Source organism: Syngnathus acus, chromosome 20 (assembly GCF_901709675.1).
Source record: "Syngnathus acus chromosome 20, fSynAcu1.2, whole genome shotgun sequence".
Lineage (NCBI taxonomy): Eukaryota > Metazoa > Chordata > Actinopteri > Syngnathiformes > Syngnathidae > Syngnathus > Syngnathus acus.
This window is the reverse complement of record NC_051104.1, coordinates 2,351,521-2,377,158: the sequence shown is the minus strand read 5'-3', so window position 1 is coordinate 2,377,158 and position 25,638 is coordinate 2,351,521. Positions and strand designations below refer to the sequence as shown.

Below are 25,638 nucleotides of genomic sequence, written 5' to 3'. Positions count from 1 at the left end.
ACTGACAGGAAAGGAGATCTCAGGTCGCCACTAGGGGGACTCAAACGTGGTTTCTGTCCACCAATGGTTCTGTCGAGACAGAAGGATAAACCCTAAAAATCTCTCTCTCTCTCTCTCTCTCTTTATATGTATATATATATATATATATGTATATATATATATATATATATACGTATATATATTTACACACACACACAACAATATAAAAAGCATTGTTAACTTTGTATGTGACGAATTGAGGCCTAATGTGAAAAAGTTAATCATTGACGTTATTAAACGTTTTTAAGTGGCGGTTACAGAAGAAATACTGTGTGACATTTGAAGGCGCACCCTCCCATGACATCCCACAAAACAAATTAATTAAAAAAACTTGTTTCCACAAGTTGAGCTAGTCGGCGGAACTATTTGCCCGAGGTGCTTTCCACCAACAACCAAGTTAACTTTTGTCTGCATTCCATGAAGACAACAAATGAATGTATTTGCTTAGCTTTGTTTGACTTTCAGCCAGTTTCAGGCTTTTTCCACATTCTGAGTTGAAAAGTTTGAGGCAACCCAAAACAGTTGAAGCAACTTTTGCGAGTGTGGCTCGTAAACTGTCAACATTTTGTGCTTTCAAAAAAAAGGACTGCTGCCAGACACTGTAATGGTGCTTTCATTTTTTTTATTTTCCTTTACAAGACTTTTGAGAAGACAACAATTGCAATGGAAGGCTGCACCGTATCAATCGCAGGTTGAAAGTGACGGCGATGAGAGCAGCGCAAAAAGCGCACCCTTCCCCCACCCCTCAATGCATCATTAGACGTCTGATTGACCGAGGCAGAAAAATGGAAACCGTTTGCCTCGTTTGTGACATTTTGCAGATTAATATGAGCCACCGACTGAGGGGGGGAAGGGGGTGTGGAAAATTGCTTCGACGGGAAAAGTGTCACGGCTGACAGCGACACTCCTTTTTTTTCTGATCCCCCATTAAACACTTTCCTCTGATCTAATTCAATAAACGCCAGTGGGAGTTGGAATGCTAATCATATCCACAGCACACACATCTTTGGAACTCACAAACACTTCAAACGCTCTTAAGCCATGATGGGAGGATGTACGTACATCAATAGTGCCCCAAATAGAGTGAAAAGTGCGCAAACAGTGGTGACATCTTCAAATAAACCAAAAAGATGATGCCTATTTTTAAAGGGAAGCGGATCGGGTTCAGAGAGCAGAAAGAAGCCTCAGAGGTTCAGGGATCTTCAAGTGTGATAAAGCAACGGGTCTCCGGGACTGGCAAGGTAGCTTCTTTTTTGGAATCTGCTCCTTGAGCATTTTCCAGACACCTTTGAAGCTTTTATCCAATATCTGATTCCGCCAATCCGAGGCCAGTTGCTTTTTTTTAGGACACCAAAAGATCTCCAACAATGCAAACTTGACAAAAGAAAAGAACCACAAAGAGTCAATAAATAGTTTCATTGCCCCTAAACAGAACGTCCCCTTCAGCAGCGTAAAAACAAATGCTGACATCACAGATTGAGGACTCAGAACCGGTCCTTTCTCACTAAGACTCACAAGGACACCCGATATGACTTTTCGGGCGTGCGTCTCACTCAGTAAGCGTGAAACGATAAGCCCCAGCAGATCCATTTTAATATAAAATGCCCCCATTTGTGAGTACACACCTGTTGATGAGTTTCAAATCAGTGCAAACAAGGACAACAGCAGTGCGGAGTCAGCCGGGCAAGCGGCTGTAGCCCAACCTCTCCATCAACCCCCCGCAGATGTCCTCCACCAGCCTCACGTCCCGCCGCGGCATTTTGTGCCGCCACGCGGCGATGTTGGCCGGCGAGATGTCGCCCTCGTACTGCAGGCTGTACAAGTTGGTGGAGGTGGTGAACGCCAGCTGGTTGAGGGCGGCGGGCGACACCGGCACCCCCAGGAAGGCGTGGATTCCCTGCGCCGTCTCCTGCGGGGAGTTGACCACGTCCTCGAAGCGCACTTGGAGGTAGGAGTCCTCCGGGAGGCTGCGGCTGACCCGCAGCACCGCGGCGGTGTGGGCGAGCCACAGGTGGGCCAGTATCAACACCGGGTCGCTCTCCTCCCGGGCCAGCAGTCCTCGGAGAGCGTGGAATTCCGGCGCTACGCTCGGGCAGCCGTCCTTGACGGGGCCCTCCTTGAATATCAAGGAAAGGTGCTGAGGGATATTCTTCAGGGAGTACAAGTTGGGCTCGCTGTTGTACAACATGAGATAAATCCACGCTCGCGGGTCCCTCACCACGTAGAGGCTTTTCAGGGAAGGTCCCACAACCTCCCGGATAAACGGAAGCTTCAGCGCCCAGCTCCCGCTTCGCATGTTGAAAACAACACGGCTGTTTGGGTACTGAGCCACGTGGCGCCTCAGCTCCCGTATGTACTCCACGTCTCGGTCGGCGCTGGCTCGCAGCTTGCCCTTCAGCGCCGCCGACGGCTGCCGCCGCCTGGACCGCTTCTTGGAGTCTTCTTCTTGGGGCGGCCGGGCCCAGTCCTCCTTCGCCAGCTGAATGTTCTGCAGGTGCAGCTTGGTGTTGTAGACCATTGAGTGGAGCCAGCCTCGGATCATTCTGAATCGGCCCTGCTTGGCCAACGACTGGGACCACTCGCAGGCGTCCACCAAAGAGTCAAACTCGAACTCGGTCTCAGGTATATCCAAGTGCTCTGTGGGCACCCTGATGTAAATAAAGTCTGAGCTGTTGTAGAAAAGGTGCTTGAGGATCTCCGCCCCCGAGCCGGGCAGAGACGCGATGAGGACGGTGGGCAGGGCGACCTGGCGCTGCTCCTGCGGCCGGACTTGCGGCTCGACTTGGCTTTTCCACTTGACCCCGCAGAGGAGCCGATCGCAGCTGTTGGACACAAAGAGCAGGCCGCCTATCCACAGGAAGAGGATGGCGAGCAGGGCGTAGCGCATGAGCCGCCGCAGCCTGAAGCACACGTCGTAAAACTTCCGCTGCATGGCGAGTAAAGCAGCAACCGCGCAAAGACTCAGGGCCGCAATGGCGTTGAGCGTGAAGGCAAAGTCAAAGAGTCGATTGTCGGCGCTTGTCTGTTTGGAGGCCGCCTGCGTCCCCAGGCCGAATCGGGTGATTCGATACGGATCCTCCACCTTACAGTGGCCGCCGTAGCCGAGATACGCCGACCTCGCGCCGATGTCTTTGTAATTTGTCGCAATGGACACAATGGTCTCTGTTCCGTTAATGGTCAATGAGAGCCTGACGCCGTTTGTGCTGCTATCTATGAACTTACAGTTGGACACTTTGACGTACGGCCCGTGGAACACGTAAGCTGTCCTGCTGACGGAGTCCGTTATCGGGAAAGTTACATTAACATACTGAGTCCACCTCTTTTTAAACTCGGCCGCCTGTTCCGCCTCTTGGATGCGGGTTTCTGGACTATTCCCCTTGCTGTCGAACCAAAACATTTTATAGTGCGCGTCCCACACGTCCATCATGGCGCCATTATAGCGGTCCATGAACCGGAAGGGAACGTATTTGAAGTCAATGTCCAGATTGTGGAAGAAGGCGCTGAGCGACCTGACGGGCGAGTCGGCCGCCTTCTCCACGTGATCGAGCACCAGAAGCGTTTGGGAGTTGAGCAAGAGCAGAGCTCTGTACACGCTCTGCAGCCTCATGGCGGGCGAGTACGCCGACACGGCTTCCCCGCTGGCGAACATGGCGTCTCCGTGGGACACCGCCACGATCACCTCGCCGCTGGTGTCGCCCACTCCCTCGTCGTTCCAACGCAGCCACTTGAAGCACTCGCCAAGCTGCCCCTCCCACGGAGCGTTACACTGGCTCGTAGGGGACGGACCGAACACCAGTACGTTGTTAAGGTAGCTCAACTTTGGCCCATAAAGTGCTTCTGACACAAACACTTGCCCGTTAGGAGCAAAGGTAAAAGAGTTCTGGTCCGGGTGCTCGTGACCCGGGTTGAAACTATTCCAACCGTGCACCCACGAGTAGGGTTTCTCGTGGACAATGTCGAAGACTGCGCGGCCGCCCAGCTTGCCAGACTTGAAGGAAACAAAAGTGTTTCCCTGGCCGCTGGGCAGCCCGGCCCCGTAGGTCACCACGCCCCAATTGGAGAAAATGTGCATGGCGGCTCTGCCGAAGCCGAGGGGGGGCTGCGGGGCCAGCCGAGCGTCGTACCAGATGTACTCCGTGTGCAGCGTGGCCCAGCGCTGTGCCGACGACTGGCCCATGGGTCCGTCTTTGGGTCGGTGTTTGCGGATCTGCTGAGCCAACCAGTTCCCCGCGCCGTTTCTCAGAACAAAGGCGTCGAGGAACACCAGCTGGCTCTCGGGCCCGTAGAACCAGTTGTAGTTGGAGTCGGCGATGCCCACCGACCTCTGGAAGCCGGGCAGCAGCGTGGCGTAGTAGAACCAAAAGTGCGCTCCTAGCCAGTTGTTCTGCGTGTTGTCGATGCCAAAGTGTCGCTGCGCCAAGTAGACGTACTGCGTGATGGACTTGGCCGTGTAGCTCCCGTACGCCACCCCCTCGTCCAGCGTGCCGTCCACCACGTGGTTGAGCAGGAACATGGTTTTCTCCATGCAGTTGACTGCCAATTGTTTCCAAAGCATGGACTCCGGGTCGTCGTGAGACCCCACCACGATGGCCCCGGTCAGAAGGGCCATTACGTTGGTGGTCTGGTGATTGTGGAGGTACTGCCGGCCCCAGCCCCTGTACTTGGAGAAGTCGTAAAGAGCCGCCGTCTGCGAGCGGATCTTCTTGAGGTAAATGTCTCTCCGCCGTACGTCCAGGTAGGCATAAACAAAGTCGTAGGCCGTGGCGAAGCCGGTCAGGGAGTGCGCGATTGGGACCTCGTCGTGGGGCGCGCTGGTTACCTTCCAGTTTGGGTACTCAGCCATCCTGTCCATAAATTTGATGAGGAACTGCAGGGCGGCCGAGTCCTCGGGACACAGCAGGCAGTACAGTGCCAGGGGAGGCAGGTTATTCCCATAAATCTCATTCCACTTGCTTGAAAACTCCTCGTGCTTGGCAGGCGCGAGGTAGGAAGGAGCGTTGGACAGCATGGTGAGAGCTGCCGCACGGATGACTTTATATATGTGGCCGTGGCTGCTCGAGGACCTTTGTCTCATTTGCGATACGTCCCCTGGGCCGAAATAGAGACCCGGGTGGGAAAAACCCGCCTGCTGTTCAGCCACTCGGTCCCCAGCGAGTTGGACCTGCAGCATGTCGTCCGCAAAAATGTCTCCGTCTGTGACGTTCAGGACCCCCGAGAATGTTGCTCCCACTGCCCAGAGTGGGATGAGAAAGACAGCCCAGTTAAGCGCCATGCTGGGGTTCAACGCTTAAAAACACTCCTTTTAGAAAATAATGGAATATCCCATAGTTAAGTCCAGGAACGCCAAAAAAAAAAAAAAGTCCTTGTGGAGGCAAAAACTTGAGTGCACTTTCCACACATCTGCACATGGGTAGTGGAGAAACATGTCTTACGACGCAAAAATAAACCTGCCTTCCATGTTTCCATCAGTCCCACACAGAGGAAAAAACTCCAGTCGTTGCACAAACATCCGTCAGCCCCAGTCGGTGTCCGGTCCACAAAGGCACCGCCAGGAGCCCGACCGATCCGCAGCATCCGTGGAGCCCCACCGCGGCGAGCGACGCTCCTCCGCGGGCCACATCGCTCGCGTTTAGCCCGGGCTGCGCAGCTCCAGGCGGCGGGGGCTGAGCGTACGGACGGACGGTTCACAGACGCAGCAGAAGCCCCCCTTCTTCTCCTTCCTTTCTCCCTCACTCCCTCTGCCCGCGTTCCAACTCCTCCTCTCCGGGTCCGAAATGGGAGGAAAGTTGTCGTCACTCCTCAAGTATTCACGGGCATTTTTTTCCACATTGTGCGCAGCAAATCAAGCTCCCATGAGGAGGATGAGGAGGAGGCGGCGGGAGCAGCCGATGATGACTATTCCAGGAGATCCGCGCACGCAGCTAAGGTGTTGTGTCGACGTGTGCTGGCGTGTACTGACGGGCGCACACACGCGCGCGCGCACACTGACATGTGTGCGCAATCCGCGTCGTCGTCGTCCTCTGGCTGTTCAACACTGTGATTGTTTTCCGGGCGAGCGGAGCAGCTGGAAAATCATGCGCAGAGTAGGCGCTAGAGGGCGCTGTGGTTCAAGGGGCGAACTCGCTCTCTCTCCCTCACCCTCTCGCCCTTCCTCGTGTTCGTGCTTGCGTGTGAGTATTAAGTGCAGACCAGAGCCGGTGAATCAAACAAGTGGTGGTCAAATATAGTTTCTGAATGTGAAAGCTATTCAGCATTATATTATTGTGGAGGCATATATATATATAGTTTTTATGTGCCATAACATTTTGCACCATGACAAAGCCTTAGAATCTAAGTCGAAGAACACAGGCTTAAGGCGTTTCTCAATTGGAACTTGTGAATAAGATAAAAATAAAAAAAAGTTTGACTTTAGCAAGAATCACATCACAATTGTGAAATACAGAAAACGCAGCATTCAAGTGGTGCAATGTGACAAAAACAGTTAAATTCTATTGAAGTTTGTCACTGGTAATTATTTTGAACAAGTAAAATATTCCAAAGGTTTTCTCATCTGGAACCTACTGAAGGCTTGCGATCAAAAGAAATACAATTCTGCAATGCTGCGAAGGCACCAAGCGTGAACGGCGATACGAGGGAAGCCGATGACTGCTGTCCCACTTTTGTGAGGACAAATGCGTGTACAGTGACTTGGAACAGAGCATCGGCAAATGACCTTGGGTAATGAGCCACATGCTGCTTCACCATGACGAATACGATCGATTATTCACTGCATCCTGTTCCGGAAGCACTTTTTGGAGGTGGACTTTTCAACTGGTTGTCGACAGCGCACCAAATCCAGTTAAAGTTGGCGCTGTGCAGTCACGGTTCGCGAGCCGGAGTTCGACCGGTACGCCTCGATTAGCCTCAGTCGCTCGACTCGCATACTTTACTTGCGGCGGGTGACGGTTGCCTGGCGACCGACGGCGCTAACGAGAGAAGAGAGGCTGGTGGACTCCGGGGACACGATTGGCGGGTGCTGCTCGAAGCGTGCGCGGACAGCGGCTGCCCTTATTAAAAATACGACACGCTGGGTGCAAAGGGGGCGAGACATGAAAGACCACCGCCAACACTTCACGCGCCTCACAGAGAACGCCCCCCCCCCTCCCTGGAAGAGTCTCCAATCTCGCCCTGGGGCCAACGTTGCCGGTAAAGCATCGCGACGGCTTTGAGGCTCACGGCTACGCCCTGCCTGTCACTCGTCAAAGTCTTGTCAGTTAGAGATTAGCAAACAAAGCCTGCTTGAGGAGATCCTCGATTCAACACACCCCGAAATGCACAAATGGGAATTCAGGGCACAAAACAATTTGCACTGAAGGCCACCTGAGCATGAATCTTTACGTTGCAAAACTAATTTGTAATCAGAGTACATGGGGGGGGAAAAATCATCTGGTCATATGTATAAAGCCTGTTGTGGTACGTAGCAAACAAAAATAACTTGCTTATGTCCTCCTGCCCAGTGGCACCTGTCAGTCAATCCGTCAATTAATCGATGGGCAGGATGCAATTACGCCCCGGTTCACATTTAGCATCGCTAATGAAGGTAATGGGCAAGTTTTGGCTCCGTGGGAAGATCGACTGCCTTCAGCTCAGCACATGAAAAATTAACCAGCAAGGGTCTGTTGGAAACACTAACCTGTAACCCCCCCTCCTTCATGCACTCCTCTACCCTCTCTCTGAGGTAAACCCGACAAGCTGGGAAACACGGCATGAATATTTCAAAGAGCTAAATTTGGCATCCCGGAGGATCATTTGAATTTTGAAGAGAGATGCAGGTTCACGAGGGGAAAAAAATTGCCCAACTGCTATGGCTAGAAAACAGCAAAAAAAACAGCTGGGAAAAAAAATAGTTAGGCGCATTTACAGTATTTGGTCCAAATCAATTTACGACTAACAAAACCTTCCTGTGTCACTTTACCAAGTACAAATAAAATTAACTAAAGGAAGCAATCAGCACAGACATTTGGCAGTCTGTATTATTCTTTCAACAAACGCCACGTTGCATAAATTCATGAGATTATTTGGGCTTCCTGAAAAGCCGTAAACAAGCGCACAAGTTCACCTGCAGTTCACAGCACAACAACGGCGAGAAAAGCTATCAGAGGGCGACTCGGTACATCTCGATTCTTTGCTATGAGTAGAATAGCAAGGCGGTCGCGTTCAAAATCGTTTAAAGGTGACGCTATTAAGCTAACGATCGGATTGGCTTTCACCTCCACCGGCCAAAAGGCAGAATTATTCCCAAAGTCTAAAAGCCGTGAGTTGCTTAAGAGGCGCGTAATAAGATTAGCAATATTAGCAAATCATTATGCAGAGTAAGCGCTCTGCTTTTCACGGGAATCCATCAGTGGTGGAGTTTTCAACTTGCTCGGGCGAGAAGCCAATAAACGATAAGGACGACTGAGTGGATTCCCAGGCAAGATTAAAACGCACTTTGATGGAAAAAATGGAATTATGAGCGGGCCAGATTGTCCTCGGCAGAAAGTGCAATTGCCTTTCCGGGACTTCAAATCAAATCCCCTGACGCCCCCTCCCCCCTAATTTTTAATTCATTCCGAAGTTTCGGGCTAACTATAGCCGCACGGGAAAAATCCTTACGGTGACATCTGAAAATATTATTAACGGCAATTATTCTGACTCATTCGTTTGGGCCAGCATTATAGCAAATAACGTAGAAGAAATGAAAGTAATAATTTCAATTCTGTAATAAAAGATTGACTGAAACAGTATGACTTTTGTCTGGAGTTGTTTTGTTCTAAAACCGTGTCGTTATTCTCCTAGGACGTTCTGTTCTTTTTGTACCAGCGACGACCCAGTTGGTTCACAAGGAAGTGTCCTTGCTATGACAGAGATGTCTTTTTTTTTTATGATAATGATAAAGTACACAACATTGTCCCGACCGCTAACCGCGCCGTGCGTAGATGTCGTCAACATCAGAAATAGGAACTGGTCTTGTCTTTCTCATGAGCAGCTTCAAAAATCAGCGAAGTCCATTTGGGACATTTCCTTTTGCGCGTGAGTTATTGTTCTCTTGCATGAATGAGCCTTGACGACAAGATCGTCTTTTAATGGTCGGCATCAAATATCCGTCCCGAAAGCGAGGGAGGGTCACTCGCATCGATCGCGCCTGTCATCCATTAGCCGCCATTGTTGTGTTTTGCGCACGTGGGCGGGCGCCTTTAGCATATCGCACATTGAGCTAAACCGCTCATTTCTTATTCCTTTGGCGTGAGGCAGCGTGGAGGTCGCGCCCCCTGACTGATAAGCTCATCCTTACCGCGGATTTGATTCATGGACATCAATTAGGGGCAGCTTAGGGGCGGCCGCAACGCCCTTTCGAGCGTACAAACAAATCGTCGGTCGACCGGATGGGAAGAACCGAATTCCCACTCGTGGGGGAAAATGAACGATTCAAAAGCACATCCGTCTTGATCAACGCTAAGGTCTGCTTACCTCAAGTCCCGATCGTCGCCATCGGTGAGAAGCAGCGTCGAGTCGTTGGCGTTGACGCTCAAACATTGACCTTTACTGAAGGATTTTCATTTTTACAATGGAAAAAAAAAGGAAAACATTAATGCAATGAAGTAGACTCAGAAAATATTTCAACTATAATGAAAATATCTAAAATAAGAATCCATTTGGAATAACAAGATACAGCAGAAAAAATGTTAACCTGGACCAGGGGTCGGGAAGTGAAGTGAAGTGAAATTTATTTTTGACCATAAGATCGACCAAACACAAAATCATTTTTTTCACATTTTCACATAATTTCATGTTATGCCAATAAAGCACATAAATCAACATGTTCAAAAAAGGAGAAGGAAGAAGCTATTGCTCACAAGCCAGATATGGCTCTTTTGGTGATTGTCTGGCTCGCGAACAAATCTGACATTTGTTTACACAATTGAAGTCATAAATAATTTTGTTATATTATCAAAGTAAAAAATAGATCTACTGAAACCAAAATGTTAAATTAGCTTTCTAAATATAAAATATGATCACGTTTGCAATCCATCCCATCTGTTTTCTACAGCTGAAATCCACGGGGACAGCAGAAAGAAAGCGTGTGAAGAGCTCCAGAGGAAGGTCCAAGCTAGTCAACAGCAACTCCGTGTATGGACCAGACAAGGTGACTTTAATTCAGCTAGTTTTGCTGGTGCATTAGCAATTGTGAGGAACGGAAAGCCATTCAGTGATGGCGAGTATTTCAACATTTATGCTTGATGTGGCTAATAAACTTTTTGACGACTTTACGGATAAAGAAAAGATACTCAAACGGATAAAAGACATGCCTCTGTCAGCAAGAACTGTTCACGATCAGGCCATGAAGACTGATGAGAACCTCAACGCCTGCATGAAGCTCAACCTCACCGCATATCAACTGGACTACAAAGCCATCAACAAAACGATGCAGCCCCAGAACTCTCATTAATGGTGAGGTTTTTTTTCAAGGCTTCAATATAAAAACGTTATTAAAAAGAATACATTAGTACACTCAAAACATTAATTAAGATACATGCATTTAATTGTATTTAGCCTATCGTTTTTTTTTTAAATGGTATGGCTCTCACAGAAAATTATTTTTAAAAAATGGGCATTTATGGCTCTGTCCGCCAAAAAGGTTCCCGACCCCTGACCTGGACTGTCCCTGATTGCCCCCCACACACACATTTGTCAATGTCACGATGATTGACTGGAGGTCACTGCTGCCATGTTGTCCTCCACGCTTTTTTTTTTCTCCGAACAAACGATTGAATGCAACACAACCACCGAGTCAGTCATTAAGGCTGACAAGAGCGTTTGAACGCAACTTTGTGCAAGGCTGATGAGATGTTGGCATAAGCCCGGTGCGCCTTCCGCTCTCATTTTCCTCAACACTACGGGAGATCGACACTCCAAGCCATCCCCGGAAAGCTCTCAGAGCCGGCGCGGTGCGGTCCCTGCTGCTGATTTGCTAAAAAATAAAAACGAAATTGCTGTCAGGCCCAGACAACGGGCGGCGAGGGCGGCGGTAATTGCCGTGTTTAAAGGCTCACGGATCAGATGGGCTCGGTGGGAGCTTGGCTCGGCTCCACCTCCATTTTGCGCTCGTGTTTCTTTGCACGTGTGTGTGTGTGACACTTTTCGGCGTGCTTTTTAGCGCCACCAGGAATCCCCGTTGAGCGCGACAAAGCTCCTAGAGCGCCAAGCCTTTGGGCGACACTTAAAAAGATTGTTGTGCGCTGATGCGATGCCTAACGTTCAACGACACGGCGACTCTTCTTCAAAAGACCGCGATGGGAATTGTTGTGTTTTCCAGATTGCGGTCGTCGTTCTTTTATTCACCGCGTGTCTTTCATGCTGTTTGGGCTGTTAACGTGATCATTGCCAGCTGAGTTCCCCCGTTGTCATTGATTTTTCAAACGCTAAGCTAACAATTCTGATTTTCTCTCGATGAAGAGGCCAGAATCTTTCCGAGAAGAGGGGACGGGACGCTCTTTAAGCCGCACCTGTTCATACTTTTATCCAAATTTTATATCTGAGTCAGGCCCATGAATAATAACGTAAATTTGGGAGGAAAAATTCTTGAACAATCCGAGATCAGAGCCTGCCTGCCGTTAGCCGCTTTGGTCGGGCTGAAGTCTTTGATTCATCTCCACCTTTTACCTCTAGCTCGGCTTTTTGCCGCCATCCATCATTTATCACTCTGGCCCCCCTCGGGGTACTCGCCGGACCGCCGCTCGCCTCGCGGTCAAAATGTCAAGCTCCATGTGGAATAATTGAACAGGTAAGAACTTAAGTTGACATGCTAGCCTTGCTTGTCCTACCGCTGGTTCCTTCGTGTTCTTTGAGGGCTTGTGCAGTTAGCATCTCTTAGAAAATTCTTCACAGGCTAGCTTAGCTGAACTCGCCTGAAACGCCAATGCTAGCAAGGTGAAACAAAAATAGAACAGTGACAGGTGGCTTCAAGACAGCCCATTTGCACAGCCTCACATTTGTGTGCAATGTAAGCAATAAAAATGGAGCTCGAATGGCTGCGATGGAGACGCCGGACCTTCAGCCAAAATGCCGCTCGGTCGCCAGCGTTTCCTGTGGATGCTTATCAGCGAGTGCACGCTCACAGTTGGCTCCACACGCTGCCAGTTGTTGAGCCGTGCATCCCTGCCAGGCTGCGCACCACTGAAGCAACCGCACACACAAACACACGTTCGCATCCAAGCCGGAGATCGGCCGATGGGGCCTGAAGGCTCAGCTGCAGTCGACATGCGTCCGTGCACGGCTCACTGGCGAGGTTGCAATCTGTTGCCTTCTTCCGGAACCTTCCAGCTTTTCTTCCTGAGTGCATCGCTCCAATATGAATCCAGTCTTTTTTTTAGCGCTGCGAGAAAGGCCGAACGCACAGATCCGTCACGTTTGCGGGTCAGCGCGCCGGCCTCCGTTCTGGAGCTGGTGACCTTCAAAGCGGATGGATTTTTTTCCTCTTGGATGAGCAGCACACGCTGAGAGAAGACGCGGGGATCCACTCAGGCCGGATTCGATTCCATGCGGGGGGCAACAGAGGTGGAACGGAACGCAAGCATGAATAGATGCCGGGGGGGGGGAAACGCACATGTCAGCATTTTCTACGTCCGAGGCAAGCCAATAGATCGGCCCGGCTGCGGCCCGATGTAAGGTGACACGTTGCGGACGTCTATTTTTATTGCTTTCCACGGACGTGCTGTTAGACACAGAGAACAGAATCGCCGGTGTGGCTTGATGGCACCTTCGCGAGCCTCCATTGAAGCGAGATCCACTTGATCGGGTTACAATCGTTCACTTTGATGGCGGCGGGCCACGAGGGGAGGTGTAAAACTATGCAGCCGTAATGCCCGAGATGGCGTTTGGGCGCCGTGTCCGACTATTCATTTCAACAAGTCGGGCGCGGTGAGCAAGGCGGCGGAATCGATCCACGACCGGCGCTCTAATTCCATCCCCCGTCTCCAATATCACCCAGATTGGTGGCCGACCAGCGCGGCCCATCCATCACGCGCATCCAACAATTGTTTTTCGGCTTAACTGGCTTCCTGATGAAGTTCATTGATCCTCTGGGGCTCGACGCCGCCTCGCCCGAGGCAAAATGATTGGCTTAATCCATCGGCTCTAATCGGCAAGATGGGATTTCAAATGTCGCTTTGGGGGGGAAAACAAAATGGCCTTTTGACTTTCTCACGCATGGCCCGCTATTGGCTGGAGGTGCTGCCTGCTATCAGGCACACACAAGAGCAGATAAGGGGACATCTGGGGGGCTTTGACATCCTCAGAACCTCCCACAGTTTGCAAGAATGTTTAAAAAAAAAAAAAGCTATGAGCTAAAAGTGTGAAGAATCCATGTCTAATAAGACAGATGACATTTTTCAGCGGCCATCTTAGAGTCACTTTGACAGCTTCAATTTTGGTAGGCTTGTCTGTCATGCCAAAACCTGCACCAAAGTGTCAACAAGTGGATAAAAGGACACATTCTATTTTTCTTTCCTGGTCCAAGCTCTGGAAACGACTTCCTGCGGAGTTTGTGACTCGTTCATGCATTCTGCTCAAGTAGGTATATATACCGCGGCTTTGGAACTTTCCAGGGAGCTCAAGTGTTTGATTGCTCTTGAGCCCGAGTACAAATGTTTGGCTTTGGTGCTCATTGTAGCCGTTTCTGCCCCACTTTGCGGGGTCATTGGATTTGGCCGTAAAAGCTTTATAGAGGTTCTCGTTACGCCGCTAATCGTTAAGCCCGACCGAGGAGGCCTTTCTTTGAATTCTTTCAACCGCCGCAGAAAGAATCAATTTTTACACCCGGCTGGAAACACAAGTCCAATTGCAGCCGTTTATTTTCACGCTATGTTGCAATACCGTAGATGAGGGCCCCAAAATAAACTGCGTTTCGATTGTTGCCCCTGACGACAGGATTTGCACACCTTGAACGAGCCTTTTTGGCAGAACACGTTATGAAGCAAATGAAGACCACAGGTCAGGTCTATGGAGGTTGTTTTTGTGCGTGGCAACTCTCCTTCCAGATCAATTATTCCCACTCAAATAAGTCGAAGCGGCCATGAAATATTCAAGTGGCAGGCAGAGCGAAGGGTTGAAAGCCTTCCTCTACGCGGGGGTGTTGTACCTCTTTTATTTTTCATGTCCGTTCAGGGACGCAATGGGACGGTTCTTTTTTTTTTCTTTGCGGCTAATTTAGTCAGTAGCTTAAAACCGCGCCTCACGAAGGGAAAAAAGCTCACTGTGAGTTGACTGGAGGTCAAAGCCAGAAATGAGGCATCAACAGATGAACGTCTTCATTCGATTCTGGTCATCACGTCATCTGACCGCAAACAAGATGAGAAGAACGGCAACCCTTCCTCTTGAGGAAGCGGCGAGTGGGCGCTTCGCTAATTGTCCTCGGCGCTCGCCTCTGGAGGACCACTCGGCGAGCTCATTAGCGCCCCCTTCACCGGCGTCGACTTTGAGCTTCCCACTCCAGACGAGGCGACTCGAGCATCCGCCGCCGTGCTTTCATCCTGGAGATTCGGCGCCGCTTGCATCATCTGCGACTGTCAGAACAAAGACGATCCGAGCGGAGGCGCGTTCCCAACGCCGGAAAAAACACGACAAGCGGGACAAGCCGCTTGACTTTGAACTGCTTGGTGACTGATTGCGCAGTCAAAACAAAATGGCACCCACATGAAGGGACAAAGTTTTGCACGGCCACTGGCCTTGGTTTTCCCCAAACCCGCATTTGTTGCCGTTTGATTCGGGCACAACCTCCAAGAAATTATTAGGTTGGGGAAAAATCTTACGCTATAAAGATGCATAATGGTGGTGAAGCGAACCCTGGCTGACTGCTTGTCAAGCAGATGATGACATCCGCCAAGGACATCCTTTTCCATTGTCAAGAAATTTGGCACACTGCGAATTGAACATCACGCTTGCCACAAAAAACAGCGTGACAACAAAACCAGCGTTTCTCATCGTGGCGGGTTTATTCCTCCATCGTCATCCGGCTTCCTCTTAAGACTACCTTTAATTTGGATGCGCTCGCCACATTCTGTCGACGCCATCTGGCAGGAGACGCCAGCCCGCTAAACGGTTCGAGAGCACTCCCGCCGTCTGATTAATCACGGAGCTGCGTGTAGATGGGTGACGGGTCCATTAACCCATTTCCCCCAAACGTTGCGAATGGTGGGCGCGACGCCGAGGGCGGGGCCTGGCGCCGCGCCAACCGGCCACGGACGGAGAGTTGGAAAGGGAAGCTAACACCTGTGCAAAAAGATTGCGGCGTGTCAACGGTAGGGAAAAAAAATACGGACGTGGAGGGTGGGCTACGTAAGTGCATCATATTGACTTCCACGATGACAAGCCTCAAGTCATAAATTCGATTGGTTCTATGGCCCCGCTCATTTTTTTTAATTGTCTATTTCCTTTGTCATTTATTGGTTTATTTTGGAAAAGCGATGCAACTCTGATTTACAGCGAGCACGCAGATTGCAGCGGTAGTGAAGGTCAAGACAGAGGACGGCGAAGGAGTTGAAAGACGGGCGAAGCTTGCCTGGCTCATGCTCTTGTTTAAATTGGATTCTTTTCAACAAGCCGAGCGTTCTGGGAATTTTACCTTCGTAGAATTGACGTGTTTTGTTATACAAGTTGAAAGAAAATCCTTGGAAATTCACGAGGAAGAAGAAGGTGACTCAAGCGACAACATTTGATTGTCAGAGGGCCTCGAACTAAATATGCCTCTGAGAAGTTTGCTGCTCCTTTGTGTCTAATAATTTTGGAACTGCCAAGTTTGTGTTCCAAAATTCCACACCGCAGTCGCATCAACAGTAATACAAATATTCGGAGGGAAGACGCGTTTTGACAACAACACGTGGGAGTTGATTGAGATTAATGGGGCAGGTGGTGGCGCTTTTACTCATCTTGTCAAGATAGCGCTTACCCGCTTGACGTCCAACGGCGGAGTCGTTTATAATCATTTGATTGCATTTGCCGCAAGGATGCTACAGGTAGTCAGCACTTTTACAAACACCTTCTTTCTTTTTTACTTTGGCTTGGCGTGTGGATGTAATTCGCCGGTTACGTCCGCCACACTGTTGTTAGCTAGCTAACCTGCACTTGTGCTAGCGCTATCGATGCTATGATAGGCTGCAATACACATGATTAGTCCAATTAATTAGATTAGATTATCAAAGTTGCGCAGGTGAGCAGGTGTTCTATTTTCCAACTTCTAAAGGATTATTTGATTTGTGACCATTTTAAAATTTTGGTTGTCAACTCTGCTGCAGATAAATCTAATTGAGTCTCCTGATTTATTGTATTTTTTCCCCCCCCTTCTTTGGTAAATTTATTTTTTCACCGCATTGTGCTAGAGCGAGATTTCATCGCGGCCAATTTTTCCCTCCCTCTCTCTGTTGGCTTTTGATAAGAACAAAAAGGCTCTCCCAGCCTGAAAGATGCTGGCGCGGACGAAGCCGGCAAGTCGATCGTACGCATCAGCGGCGTGAATAGATTCAACAGAGGAGCTCGTGTGTGAACCCGCGAGACCTAATGGCCACTACGTCTTGGTCGCGACTATTGTGCGTACTCTTCATCACTGACGCTGTTATCTTTCGCCCGCACTTGTGAGGGGTGACCTCCTTCAAGGCTGTGAAGGAGCTGCTCGATTTAAGCAGCGCTGCATGAAAGCGAGCGCTTCGCCGCTATGTTCCAGATAACACGGACATCGACACTGTTCTACGAAAAGAACATCCAACGAATCGTCAGTAAAATCCTGTTTTTAGCTAGTCAGCTTAAAAAAAAAAAGCTCAGGTTAAGCGCCAGCTAAGCTAACGAGGCTAGCACCCGTGATCAATATGCATATTTCGGAGCAATTTATGATGAACGCTTGTACTACTGATACCGAAGCGTTTTGCTTTGTCGCTGATAATGTCTTTTTTAATTTATTCAATGACATTAAACTGCTTAGCATACGTCGACCCACATTATGTTGAATTGCTTTGAGACACATTAGTCGCCACCTTCGTGGGGGTGATTGACGGGGAATAGGAATGAGTGGCGCCACGGTGCAATTACGGCACTGTGACAGAATGCCTTTGAAGGACAGAAGGCGTGCTCGAGGAGGATGAAGCGATTGGGAAAAGCAAAAAAAATGAAAGAAAGGGGTGTCTCGGTCGTGACTTTGTAACCGGACGAGAATTATCTTCCCCGGCAAATATGTCGTCTGGTTGCTTTTGTGTGCTTTCCTCATTACAAGTCGGCAGAGAGCTCACCGGCGATATTACTGCGGTGTGATACATATTAATAGGACGCCCACCACGAACAAAATGACATTCTCAGCCAACACGTCGGCAGGACGTCTTTGAGAATCGCCGCCTTTGTGCTCCTCCTGTTGTTTTCAAACTTGATTGACTGCAACACGGCTTGAGGAAGACGACGCCTTTGCTGTTGACAACAACACTAGCAAACTTTACAAAACAAATCCTTCCCAATGACAATAATGGAAACAGAACTCCTCTCAGTATTATTAGCATGTTGTGCGTGCTAAAATTATGAATGACACGAAGCCCATTCAGCCATGTTTTGTACCGGCGAGAACAAAGAGGTCAGGAAATGAAAAGGGGAAGTGTTGATAAGCGAAATGACCCTGTATGATTTCTTCCCCCGTCCCGGTTATGAAAGGCCACGAGAGTTTCTTCTGTTTTCGGCGGCGAGCGGCCTAATCCCTGCTTCGCCTCCCATTGTGAAGCTTTCGCCTATCTGATTATCTGCAGTGTTGCAAGTGGCCAGAGCTGCATGGCCTCGTTGTGGTGAGTACAAAGTGCGCGGGGAGCGGATCGGACTTATTCGCCAGCGTGACGGTAGCAACTTCTTTGTAAGCCTGCGGAGGAGCGTAATCATATTCATAACCTTTCCCATGTCCCGCGACAGCACATTTCTCTTTGGCGTCTCGGGATTTGGTGCCAAAGATAAGAGCGAAACATGGCCGGTTTTGAATGCTGACGACTGAGCCAATGCAGAATTTGTTCCAAAATGTTACGGTTTGAACCTTGATTGGACTGGATTATGTACGTTTAGCATTTGAGCCTGATGTGTTTGCAAATTCTGCACATGCCATTAAAAGCTTTGGCCTGAGGCGAATACAAAGCCTCTAAATGATAGCTGTGCAAGCGGGAGCTCCGCCAATTAGCTCGATCGCAAGCCCGGGGGAAGCTCCGGTCGTGCTGGGATCAGACGTCGTCATCGCGTCTGGAGTCAACAAACGAACAAAAGCTGAACTTCATTATTCCGGTGTCCGATGGTGCCTTTCATTTTCTGGAAAATACTTTGTTTTTAAAGTTCTTTGACCCAAAATCAACAGTTTGAGGGCTTTCCAAAAAAATGGAATTTAAAAAATAATTAATTAGTCCTTCAGTCCAGTTTATCTCTGCAACCTGAAATTTGGTAGGTGTGTAAATTATAAGTCGGCAAAAAAATTCCCAGGGAGCCATCATGCCTGAGAAGATCCAAAAAGTCTGCCAATTTGGTCTGAAGTGGCCATTTCGCGGTCAATTTGACGAATTTCAGGTGGTTCAAATTTTGGAGGACAATTTAGCTCCCGAAGTCTGTTTGACTTGGGAACATGAAATGGAGACAAACTTATCCATCATGAGTATATGCACTGAAAATATCTCAAGAAGGCCTGCATGATAAGACACGGGTAGTCTGCTATTTGTTCAGTCAATTTGAGCTCTTGCAGAGGCTATTTAAAGAAAATGTAGACCCCTAAGACAGTTGCCCTTGGCGACGTGAAAAAAAAAAGTATTTTCCATCAAAAGAAGCCCCACAAAAAATGTCTCAAGAAGCCATTACAGGAAAGATACAGGGTGCCTGCCGTGTTGGTCTCAAGTGGCCATTTTAGCCATTTCCAGGCGAATGCATGCGGGTCCAACATTTTGAAAATTCCACCCTCAGAGCTTATCTGTCTCAAAAACTAGATTTGAATCAAATTAGCAGATTTGCTCGGTGAGTCCCAAATCTTTGGCACCGGCAAATTCCTGTGTTCAGTTCTGCCTTCAGTTTTTAATTGCGTTCTTTCAGATTGAGACGAGCCAGACAAAAAGGCGGCGGAGCTTATCATTGCGTCTCACGGGCAGACGGCCTGGCCATAACAATTGCGGTTATTCATCCTGACCCGTAGCGAGCGTCACGCCGGTGCAATCGGAGCTCTCGGCTCACGAGTCTCTTATCGGGGCTGGCGGCGCAATCAGATCGCCGCCGGCCAAAAGAGGAACGGCGGATGCAGACCGGCTGCCGCTTAGAACGTGATTGCCCCGCCGGTGAAAAGAAGCGAGCGTACCGGGACTGGTTTGAAAAGAGGAGAGTGTATACGAAATAATGGCTTTGCTCTTTAAAGGCTGCCATTAGAGGACTTAATCGTGCAATATTGCTCCTCGGATGCGAGTGGCGGAGCACTTCATAATAACCCGAGCATGCATTTTTCACCACATCAGACCTACTTAGCGGAGAGAGAGAAAACTCCCCCCACCGCGTGTTTTGAAGTCGCAGAGGGAATTTGTCATTCTTGAGACGACTCTATCGGGTCTTCTGTGCACAGCGAGCCTTTTGAATTATTAAGAGTATTTACTTGTTGACGAAATGCATCAAAGACTTGTCAGAAGGAGAGAAATCAAATTTGGCTCTTGAGAGATCACTGCGTTTTAATCAACATTGTGACTGGCACGGAGACAATTTGGGAAAGTCAAGAACAAGTTATTTTGTGGTGCTGGAAGTAATTTATAGGCTATAAAATGACTAAAAATAGATTCAAACTGAATCCGGCGGGACCTCAAGTTGAAAGCCCCTTCATCCAATACAATTTGAAATTCTACTAAATCCAAAGGACTTCTTTGGACTTGCCCGATAGCTCAAACCGTGTCTCAATTTTGTTATCATCAATGGAATTCAGTTCACGTTTGTTGTGGTCTATGAAAACTTGCTTGTTATTTTGGCCTCCCTGCGGCACAAAAGAGATTTGCGTACCTTCTAATTCCGTCCTCAGATGACTTTGTCCGCACTATTTCATCCGCTGTAATCCCGCCAGCGGCCACCCCTGGTGGCACGGGCCACTCAATCAGGCCCGCCCGCCTTCTATTCGGTGTGACAAATGGCGGCCTTCCTGCCATGCTGACAAAAACGAACGCAACACAGGTTTTTGCTGAAATGAGAAAACGCGACATGGCCAAAGGTGCTTTTCGCCGGTTCACCGCTACTGACTGCACCTCGACGCAAACGCATCGTCTGCCCGCCTGAGATCGACCCTCCTTGACACTTGGCAATTTGTCAGCCTTTTATCTTAAAAATATATCACTAGCACAGGCAGAAACATAGACCTACCTATTGCAGAGGGTGACGTGTAAAAATAAAATAGTACTCAGCAGTATTGTACTTTATAAAAACACGTCATAACAATTAATTACCCTGTCAAGATTTTTTTTTTTTTGCTTCAGTAATATTAGCCTTATTTTCCTAAAGGATAAAGAATGTGTCTTGCTATTGTTGTAGACTGTCTACGTGTGTTGCTCCACCATTTGTGTTCCAATCAAGCCTTTATTATCTGATAACACTTCCATGATGCTAACTTGTTACTTTTAGCAACAATACAGTGTCCCAAATCAACATGTTGTGAATGACTTGATATTGTGTTGTATTTAAAGCTAAGTAGCTAGGGAGCTAAAGCTAATTGTCCCATAGTGCTTGGTGGTGAATTATTCCGAGCATGGGCTAAGATAAGAAAACGGTCCTTTCCATGCACTTGAATTATCGATACTAAAGAAACATCAGTGTTATCTTTTAAATTACAACGTGTCATTGCTTCGCTATGCGTCAAACAAAGCTTGAAATTGTATTTGCAGCGGGAGACCTTTTGGACATGATAGAGAACTCGATTGTGTTTACGTGGCCGAGGAGCAGGAGGACGCCGGCGTTAATGTCGCGAAAACAACCTCGTTCAAAAGTGCCCTGGCAAGCGATTTCTAATGACCGGGGGTGGGAAACATACACCCGCTTTCTTCTTTAATCGAACCCATCGAGCATTACCGTGATGAAAAGAAATATTTGTTGCTTTTTTTCCTTTTTGATGGTTACCCAAGTGAGAGTGGGACTGTGAGACTGGTAAATTTGCGAGTAAGATTTCAAACTTATGGCATTTAAAAAGCTGAAAGCTAACAAAGGCTCATGTTATTGATGTCAAGTGTGTGTTTTCCAAGCCATCAGCTGGTGTTGAAACCACTCAAAAGAATTACGCTCACAAACAACAGTCCATTGGAGAGAGGGGGGGGGCTTTTTAGTTAAAAGCCTGCCGCCTGCTTCTAATGAGAAGCTCGTTTATGTGTCAAGTGTTTTGTTGACGCGCGGTGGCCTGAAAAGGAGCCGCTGCCGTCGTAATAAATAAATGACTGGCTCTCTTCAATGACAGCCAAAAATGTGTCGGCTTCTTGGCGCGGCTCCCTCTGTCAAATAATGAGCAAGTTGTCTGGTGGCGTCGTCGGCCTCGGCTGCCAAATTTAGACTTTCAAGGGCATTTTTTTTTTGGGTGTGAAAAAACAAAAACTAAACGGGACATTTGAGTCTGTTCCAGCAACGTGCAGAGTGGGGGAGGGTGGCTTAATAAGTATGTGGTCAAGGCAAACATTGCGTTCAAGAGCGCTTTATAGATAACAGAATTGTTTTTCTGCCTGAGTGGACCTCCAGACAAGTATAAACTTTTGCCAAGCTCTAACTTTTGAATTAATCTGCGTCCCCACACAAACACCATTCCTCTTATCGCGCTTAGTATGCGCACGAGTGCGAGAACCAAACGGGAATGCTTCCATGCCTCCATTTTCATGTAGGCGGGGCAGAAGCTTCGGAGGCTGCCGAGCGCGGACCCTTTATCTTCCCGCCGAGCTGGCCGGCCGGGGCGACGGGCTGTGTCTGTTGACAAATGCTTCGGCTCCTTGCAGATAAAGGAAATCGGCTCAACGGGAAAAGCTCAGGTGGGCTCGCACCTTTAAGTCGTTTCCCCGGAAAGAAAAAGGAGAATGTGGCTAGCGACTGTGAGGTCAGGCTAGATAGGTTCGAGTAACATAGCCAGCTAAATTGATGGACGGGTATGATATAAATATGACGCAGTGCTGTGTCTGCAAAGTCATTTGAGTTAGTGTCCCATTTTGACACACAAACAGATCACTTGTGATTGCATTTTGTCCCCAAGTGATGCACTAGCCATGAAACATGGGCACGAGCGGCGGGCGGGCGGCTGACACTTAACGTCCGCCTTTGACGTATTGCGCCATTAACAACAAAAGCTTCACGCCGCTCGAGGAGACGGAAGACGACGGCCTCTCGGACCCGCGCGACGCTCAGCTGCAGACGGTTACCTCTCCCGGCCGTCTCCCGACGCTAATAGTCGATTGATTCATTTGCGATATGGCCCGCAGTCAGCCGGGCGGGGAGCCCGCCTGCGCTCTCATTATTTGTCTGGCCCTCAAATCCTACCCCCGCACATCTCTTTCAATCTCATCCGTCTTATTAAAAGGTGGCGGCAAAGAAGGCCCTCGCCCTGTCTTCTTTCGCTCTATCTGATGGAGCGGAGAAAAACAATTTGAAGGGATTCATGGCACCTTCTAAGCCACGACTCCGCCGGGAGAAAACACTTTGAGGCCTGAGATGAGATGGACCTCCCGATCAATAATTCTTCTCCAATGTTGATTGACAAACACACACCACAATGGTCGCCCCCAAAGTCACGATTTTGGTTTGTGAGACAGATGACAGGCACACTTTGTTTGCAATGTTCAGATATTACAAAAATAGCAAACATTGGATTCTTTCTGCTTGGAGTATGCAGTTGTCTAAAAGACTCCAAGTGAACACTGAGTCCGGGACTGGTACACACCAAGATTTTGAAATCTTGAGAAATGATTTAGCTGTTACAGACTTCACAGTAAAGACAAAAAAAAATCTGACATTTAACAGTGGCGATCATAATGTGCACAGTGCACCAATATTCTCAACACAGATGACTCTGTTCTGCCATTGATCTCGAATCTATTCCGCCAAGGCACCAATTTGACGTCATCAAACGTTCCCAACTAAGAAACGAGTGCAGAAAAGATCCCGGAGGCAACCAAAAATGGACTTGACAGTCTGGTGAGTGAGCGACAGGTGAGGTTGGCTAGCATTGCACGCATCACAAAGAGAGTGAGAAAAATGGCACACTTGTTCATGTTGCCCCCCCACCCTCCCCTTCCTGTTATATAACGGAAGCTTCACCCAGAGCATTCTAGGAAATTCCATTTTAAAGCCAACAGCCGGTGGCACTTTTCTGGCCCAGATCAATTCTCCGTAAATGCTCCAGTGGCCAACAAAACTTTCCCGAGGCCGATCTGGGAATGTGTTAGCCGTTTAAAATGTGTTGGGGGGGGGGGGGGGGGGGGGGGGGGGGGGGGGGCGTCAGTCCTACCCTTGGGCAGGCTTTATTGTGTACAGTAAAAAAGAAGAGTGGTAAAAATGTTAAGGGACTATATATGCGGCCATTTATCACAAGGCCAATTTACTGCTCGGCCAAACCTCCTAATAGCGTTAGCCGGCCCTGCAGCTTTTGGCGCTGCCAAGGATATCAGCGCGACGACAGCAACGGTTGCATGTTCCGCCCTGACACAGTTTCTCTTTTGGAATTTTGCCCGAGCTCCTAATTACTCGAGTATCATCTCCGCATGCGCTTAACAGAAAGTGGTCCAAGGTTAAACGCAAATAAACAGCTTGAGAAATTCAGCAAGCGTGTACATTTTTTACGCATTTCCCTGAAAATATATTTATGTTCACACAAAACAAGCGGATTTCAAATCGAAAGAAAATTCCCAACGCCGAGTAAGGAGATCGCATGCAAACGGCGTGTAGAACATAAATTGTGGTGTGTTCATGCAATTTAAACCTCCCGTGGAAGCAAAAAGCAGCAGCAATAATAGCTAACATCTGCTGCAAAACATTTGAGCGCTAGCTAATTAAAGCGTTCTCCTTTGTGGAACTCACTGTTCCTGATAGCTTTGCTTGTCTCCCAGGGGAAAAAAAAAAAAAGTAAACTATAGCTTGGAGAAAAAAAAAAAATTAAAAACTCAAGCCAACAGAAGGACTAGATAACATGGTGATTGTTGATGTTGGATCAGCCGGCAGCTACTGTCACAAAATCGCCCACACAGGCGGCAAAAAAAAGTTGTTTATTTAAAACAACTGCGGCGAGGCTATAAAAGTCAAGCGGAAAAAGTTGTACGGAATAATCTAACAAAACAGGTAACAAAACACAGGGGACATTAAAGTTAGTTTTCAAGGTGAACGCATCCATCTGGCAAGCTAACTTTGTTTTGTTCCCAATTGGGAATTCATCCAAGTAGGAATTTGACCATGTGTCTGCCTCGACACAAAATGGCCGCCCTTTTTCAAATTTTCCCGACGGCAATACTGGGGGAGTTTTTGCCCGTCATGTTTGGGGCCCTTAAAATACACACGATTCCAAATCACAATTATTTCATACATTGACAGATATAAATGCATGCGGTATGAATCGATAAAGTCCATCAAACAAGAGGCCCTCATGAATATTAACGCGTGTGTAGGCAGGCTGCAGTGTCGGGAATCTTTGCTGAAGCAAAGCGTACACACGGTATACACCGGACCACAGATGCACACGGCTTATGAATTCACTTTTATAGCCGAGAGGGGAATTTGCTTTTGGACTCACATTAGCTCAAGTGTGAGGTTATTTTGAGCCACTACAAAAAAAAAAATGCCAGTAAGATTTCAGGTTAAAAAAAAAAAAAAAAAAGCAGAATCACTAATTCCTCTTTAATGGTGATGTGTGTTTGCCACGCTCGGTGCTTTTGCGCATTGTCAGCAACGACTAATGAGGGCAGGTTGCGGACGTCGTTCATCACGCCGAGAGTCATGTAAGAGTGGCTTAGCAATTTCATGTTTACGCGCTGTTTGGTTACGGTGTAATTGGATTTTAATTTACGACACGAGGCCCCCTCCTCGTGAGATGGGACGCATCAATCTGCACGTTTCCCCACGGCGAGGCTGAAAGCTTTCTCAGCACTGCAACACGTTGATTTGGCCAAATCTCCTCTTTGATGGCACTCGTGCTCTTTCCACCCGCCATTTTCCCCATTTTGCAGGCTACGCAATCAGTCTGAGCGCCTGTCCTCTTAACAGAAGCGCGCCGAAGCTCTCTGAGTGCAATAATAAACCGGCTTATCTTGCCATGGCGATACAAGCTATCATCTCCTTATCCCCCCTCGCACCCCTCAGCGTGTCTTACTTCGGCATTGGCGAGAGCGTTTGTCGGTGAAATTGAACATATTAGAACTGCTCAAGTCCTTCTCTTAAAAAAAGCGACATGTGATGCAGTCCGCGCTGCAATTTCATCTCATTTAAAAAAACAACACAGTAAATCCTCATTTGATGAAAATAAACGCAACTCGGTGTTACGAGCGCACGCTGAGCCGGCTGGCGCCAACCATCAACTTCACTCATCGGGCATTCTGGCAGCGAGAGCGAAGG

At 48.5% G+C, this 25,638-nt stretch overlaps 1 protein-coding gene and 1 long non-coding RNA gene across 2 annotated transcripts in view; one reads left to right on the top strand and one right to left on the bottom strand.

The window, feature by feature from the left end:
• Positions 1–644: 644 nt before the first annotated feature.
• Positions 645–6,271, bottom strand: LOC119139231 (dermatan-sulfate epimerase-like protein). The gene has a single exon (XM_037279748.1). The coding sequence runs from the start codon at positions 5,309–5,311 to the stop codon at positions 1,715–1,717; it is 3,597 nt and encodes a 1,198-aa protein (XP_037135643.1). The 5' UTR covers positions 5,312–6,271; the 3' UTR covers positions 645–1,714.
• A 7,179-nt stretch (positions 6,272–13,450) lies between these two features.
• The window catches only part of LOC119139244, a 19,222-nt gene continuing 7,034 nt past the window's right edge, over positions 13,451–25,638 (top strand). The window contains exons 1-2 of the long non-coding RNA XR_005101332.1: positions 13,451–13,465; positions 15,565–15,569. This is a non-coding gene — a long non-coding RNA (uncharacterized LOC119139244). The remainder of the gene's footprint in view (positions 13,466–15,564; positions 15,570–25,638) is intronic.